Raw genomic sequence first — 5,701 nt, forward strand, 5'->3', positions numbered from 1 at the left:
ACTAGAGGAGCTCGGGCACAAACAAGAGAAGGTTGCTCTATTTTGTGACAGTCAGAGCGCTTTGCATCTTACAAAGAATCCAGCATTTCATTCAAGGACAAAGCACATACGAGTTCAGTATCACTTTGTTCGTGAGAAGATAGAAGAAGGCAGTGTGGATATTCAGAAAATTCACACTAATGACAACTTGACAGATATGTTTACGAAACCGATCAACAATAACAAGTTTATATGGTGTCGATCTTCTATTAGCCTAGCAAAAACGTAACATTACAGTAATTGGGTAGAAAGGATGGTGTGAAGACGTAATTGATTCTCAATTAAATCTTCAAGTGGGAGAATGCAAAGAAAAGAAAAGTAGAAATTGTTGAAAAGCAGAGGAAAAAGTAAAGAAAGGCAGCAATTGTTGAAAAACAGAGGAAAAAGTAAAAGGCAGTAACTTTTGACTTTTTGTTGCCTAACTTTGTTAACGCGTAGAAAACGCGTTCTTCCTTTGAAAAATTGCAACGCGTAAAAGTTTTTACGCGTTATTGTTTCCTATAAATAGTCTTCTGCCCTCATTTATAGTATCCACAATTCAAAGAGAGAGAGAGAGTAAAAATACAAAGAGAGTTATACACCAAGATAAATATTGTAGTTTTGAGTGTCTTCTTTAGTGAGTTGTTCCTTTTACAAGAGAGAAGTGTTAATTGTTATTTTCTCCTTGTATTTGATAGTGGTGTACTCCATATTTGAATAGTAAAATCCTTCTACCCCGTAGTTTTTTCCTCTATCTGTTTGAGGGGTTTCCACGTAAAATTCTCGTATTCATTTTATTTTCATTATCTATTATCATATCAAACTTTCGTTGTGGTGCTTCCTCTTCCAACAATTGTCACATGCTCAAGCTAATTTTACTCAATACATATAGTCCCTCCTTTTTTCGGACATTGTCAGAACCGAAAAATGGAAAAAAGAGACTAATAGGCTTCGTCAGATAATCAAGCCCGAGCATACTCAAAATCATGCAAATTTTTTTTAACCCCTCCTCTTTAAATACGTGCATCGTATGTAGCCTGACCTGACTGTTGGTTCGATGACGGTGCGCCACCCAGGCAACAAAAAACCTGGGCAAACAGGACTGCAGAATAAGTTAGTGATAGAAGTTTCAACAATGTGGCTTTAAATAAACACAGTTTATTAAAAAGTATATGCAATAGTGAATCAACCACGACTATCATTTTTTTTTTTTGCACATTCTGTTGATTTATACTTCAGACATTTGTTTTGCAGTCTTGTTCTTTAATTGCAACTCCTTTCTTTGTTTCTTTCCTCAATGCTTTTTCCTGCATATTTTGGATAAATTTTTCTCTCTTTTGGGGGAGGTGGTTGGGTCAATAACATATTGAATAAGAAAGAAAAATTACATTGCTAATAAGAATTTGAATTATTATAATCAAATTACTCTTACACTTGATTGCTAAGGCCTATTACATTCTAAAGAAAAATTATACATGTTTTGAGTACAAACACTTGACAGTTTTTCCAACATTTCCACCTTTTGTCCTTACTATTATAAAGAACATACCAACGCACGATGATCCGTAGACTCTTTTAAGACCAAAGTAGTGTTTAACTAGGATAAAACAGTACAATATGGCTCATTTTTAAGTCCTAGTGTCACCCCTAGCCCTTTCCGTGCGAATTAAATGGCTAACGTCCTTCTTCAACTGTAATTGTCACCTGATTGTTGGATACAATGTATTTCTTATTGGTGGGAGTAGTGTGCGTCCTTATTACAAAAGCTGGTCTATTAGGTGTAGGAAGGTTAATACCTTCTCCTCCCAGCATTAAAATGACATCTGACATATTAGGACGATGACTTGGATCTTCTTGTACACACAGGAGCGCAACATTTATGCACTTTATTGCTTCACTTTTGTTGCATGATTCAAGTAATGACTTGTCTATTAATTGTATCTCACCTTCTTCTGTCCACAATTTCCATGCCTGTGATAATTTTTCTATCAGAGAAACAAAGCTAAGAAGAAGATATAATAATTAAGTCATGGGAAGTTTCTTCACTTACATAGCCCAACAAGTTTAAGACTTCTTCTGACTGATAAAATCCTGTATTCCTTCTTCCACTGATTATCTCAAGTGCGACTACTCCGAAACTGAATACGTCTGATTTGATGGAAAACAATCCATCCAGTGCATATTCAGGAGACATATAGCCACTAGATTTCACCAGGTGAACAAAACGTTCAGTATAAGATTTTTTCTCAAGCTCCTTTTTTGTAAGAAATTAATGACAGGAAGGGATATTATACTTACAAGGTTCCCACTACTTTCTTTGTATTTGCTTCTGTTACTTTTCCTTCTACAATCCTTGCCAAGCCAAAATCTGAAATTTTCGGGTTCATCTCCTCATCTAATAAAATGTTACTCGTTTTTAAATCTCTATGAATGATCCTTAGTCGTGAATCGTGGTGAAGATAAGATAGACCCCGTGCAATGCCCAATATGATGTCATAACGTTTCTTCCAATCCAATAGTTGACAAATTGTTTCATCTTGCACCATTACCATGAAAAAGTTTGGTATGTCAATAATATTAGATCACTATAAGAAACATATGACTTTGAGAATAAGGAACTTAATAAGGCTAACTCACCAAATATGAATGTATCTAAACTTTTATTCGGCATATATTCATAAAGTAATATCTGTTCCGTTGCATTGATGCAATACCCCAATAGCCTCACCAGATTTCGATGTTGGAGCTTTGCAATTAGAGTCACTTCATTCTTAAATTCATCTATGCCTTGTCTTGAATGACTTGATAACGTTTTTACTGCAATTTCTTTTTCGCCCGGAAAGATACCCTGCAAATTTTATTTCATATCATTACTATGTATAAATGCTGCCATGCCAGTCCACATAGATGTAGGAATGAAGTTTTAACCTTGTAAACAGGACCAAATCCTCCTTGTCCAAGCTTATTTGCATTTGAGAAGTTGTCTGTAGCAGCCAAAATGGTCTCCATATGGAAGTATGGAACATCAATAGCTTCATCACTGTTTTCATTCATCAATACTTTCGCTTCTCCTTCAGCTTTGTGCCAGTGAGATATATATGCCCCTTGAGAACCTTTACTTCTAACTGAAATACAAAGGGGAAGGGATTTCATTACTTCAATTGAGAATGACCTTTGAAATTATGTCCAAAAAAGTATAAAAAAAATATCTTCCAGAGTTAGATTCATTCAGCAAATACCTGCTCTTTTTGCCATTCTTCTTTTATAGTAAATGTAGCTAAAGCTGCCTATGAGTAGAAACATCAAAGCTGTTATGGACGAAAGGATTGCTTTTAGCTTCATTGATTTCTTAGCTTTAGTTTGAGCTGAAAGTAGAAAGCCAAAACCATGTCAGATATGTTTACATCTGTCTTTGACGCAAATATTCAGTGGACCTCAGAACCTATCGTTGAAAAGGAGAATCAGTGCTAATGTTATAAGGAACTCTATGCTACTCTAACCTTCAGGTGAGCCAAGCTTGACAAATATAGTCCTTTCTGTTTCACTTTTGCTGAGTTGTTGCAGATTGAACAGATCCCCTGTCCAGATAGAACAGGTACCTGAACCATCATTGGTATAAGCAGTGCAAGAGCAATTGTTGAAACATGCAGATCTACACTGTGAGGCTTGCCCCACTGTGATATTAGTATCTTGAGAAGCAGGTAGTCTCATAATTGAACTTATCCATAAACTATCTGTGTCTTCAGTAATTGCGTTACACTGCACCTTTTGGTCTCTTACACAGCCACCAGAGTAATCATTAGAATTCCATTCTCTATCTGATCTTGGCTTGAAACCACTCAAACAATTGCAGGTCGCATAAGCTTCATGACAAACTCCAAATGCCCCACATTTAGCATAAACCTCACAAAGATCTCTTGGTTGAGACCAGAATGGATTCCACTGCATGCTACCATTCAACCATGACAGATGACTAAATTTTCCAGAGACATCCATGATGAACCTTGATTGGATTGTACTATCGTAAAGGGAATATGTAAAATATGACTCATTCTCATTGTCGATATAGCTGAAATTATATACAGAGCCGTTTAACGTCATCTGAGGCACTGAGCTGAATCCTAGGCCATCCCATGAACCACTTGCCCAATACTCTGTAGTCCTATTCCATTTTATAACACATTGAGTATGCTTTGGGTCCATTTCCAGAGTATACATTCCTGGTGCTGGATCACCCAAACTCTTCCATGAAACCAGAACCTGTTTTCGTTGTGTACGTTTATCATATCCAATCTTAGCACCAGGCAAAAAAGTGTGTGTTGGGTGATCAAAACTTTGCCAAAGTAGTAAGGGCGCTGATGCCTTTGACACATCACTCAAAATCAAATTTCCATCATCACGAATAACTGCAGTTACTGAAATATTTGGATTGATGTTCCCAGCAAGTGCAGACCAAATCGAGTTTTGAAATCCATCGAGAAGCACCAGGTTGCCTTGACTAATTATCAACTTAGCATCACCATCATCAAGTGGTTTATCCCTATTTGCTACCCAAACTACTGTTTTCGGGTATAATTTCTTGTACCATATGCCTATGTAGTAGGAGCGAGAGTCGCCTGGTGTGAAGAATCCAAGCTCAAATTTCCCACCTGAAGAGATAATTGTTTGGCCTGAAGAAACAGATTCATTCACAGATATGGTGTTCCCTCCGAAGGAAAGATTGGTGTTGAGGCTAAAGCATAAAAATTGCACAAAAAGTATCAGAATTGAATAGCTCTTCTTCATTTCTATGGCTGAACAATTTTTTGGTAGAATGAGTGGTTGTTAAAAGAAGAGTTAGAGAAAATGAAAGGAGACTTTTCTGCATGGAGTTTTAAGAAAAATATCTTTCATCTAAAAATAAAAAATCAGACTTACTTTTCTTCAGTCTTCCATCCGTAATGTCAGACCTTAAAATGTTGATTTTGTCCTTCATTAAAAATATTTTCTTTACACAAAATTGTCTTTCTTCTTATCTTTATAATATTATATATGAAAAGATACGAGAAAAGAAAAACTAAGTAGATTATTTGAGGTAGAAATCTTCTAAACATAATTGTATTCTAAGATAGGCAACGGTAGTAGATTTTACGTTTATTTAGGGTAAAATACAAGTTCCGAACATCAATTGTATTCTAAAAGAACTTTTAAAAGTAAAATATGATCACTTTCCAGTTTCCATTCCTTTAAAATTACCAAAAACTGATTTTTTTTTATAAAAATAAAATTTAATCCTTTTTTATTAGCTTTTAAATATACTTTAAATAATATTCTTTAGAGATGTTAAGTAGCAAATAAAAATATTGAATTCTTTAATATATTTCAGAATAGTAATTTATATTTTCTTTCCCTAATATTTAGAATTTTTAAAATTAACTAAATATTTTGTATTAATTATTTTCTTATTTGTATGAAAAAATAATAATAGTAGACCAAGACAGAAAAAATCTTTATTTGTCGGGTGTTCTAAGAGATAGAATCTATATATATGGCTTTTATAATGAAAAATAAAAAAGCCCTTGAAGAAAGTTTACTGTTAGGTGATTTGCACTATTAGGGCAAGGAGAATCCTGATTTGCCATGGATTCTAAATGATAGAATCATATATATGAGCTTTATAAAATTAAATTAAAATAAAAAACTT

At 34.6% G+C, this 5,701-nt stretch overlaps 1 protein-coding gene across 1 annotated transcript; it reads right to left on the reverse strand.

Moving 5' to 3' along the window:
* Nucleotides 1-1,413: 1,413 nt before the first annotated feature.
* LOC129891266 (G-type lectin S-receptor-like serine/threonine-protein kinase At4g03230) lies at nt 1,414-4,835 on the reverse strand. Its single transcript, XM_055966563.1, has 7 exons — nt 3,519-4,835; nt 3,258-3,383; nt 2,947-3,143; nt 2,656-2,866; nt 2,317-2,554; nt 2,069-2,219; nt 1,414-1,989 (listed from the first exon to the last, which is right to left on the reverse strand). Exons 1-7 carry the CDS (start codon nt 4,801-4,803, stop codon nt 1,693-1,695), a joined length of 2,505 nt encoding a protein of 834 aa, XP_055822538.1. The 5' UTR covers nt 4,804-4,835; the 3' UTR covers nt 1,414-1,692.
* Nucleotides 4,836-5,701: the final 866 nt, after the last annotated feature.

The sequence above is a fragment of the Solanum dulcamara genome, chromosome 6, assembly GCF_947179165.1.
Source record: "Solanum dulcamara chromosome 6, daSolDulc1.2, whole genome shotgun sequence".
In the NCBI taxonomy this organism is placed as follows: Eukaryota; Viridiplantae; Streptophyta; class Magnoliopsida; order Solanales; family Solanaceae; genus Solanum; species Solanum dulcamara.

Excerpts from the sequence above, each read along its gene's own strand:
- LOC129891266 (XM_055966563.1), bottom strand. The coding sequence starts at position 4,803 with ATGAAGAAGAGCTATTCAATTCTGATACTTTTTGTGCAATTTTTATGC. Across the intron at positions 3,384-3,518 it reads CAAGCTTGGCTCACCTGAAG|CTCAAACTAAAGCTAAGAAA; the intron begins GTTAGAGTAGCA and ends TTCTACTTTCAG. Across the intron at positions 2,555-2,655 it reads TTTAGATACATTCATATTTG|ATGAAACAATTTGTCAACTA; the intron begins GTGAGTTAGCCT and ends TAATGGTGCAAG.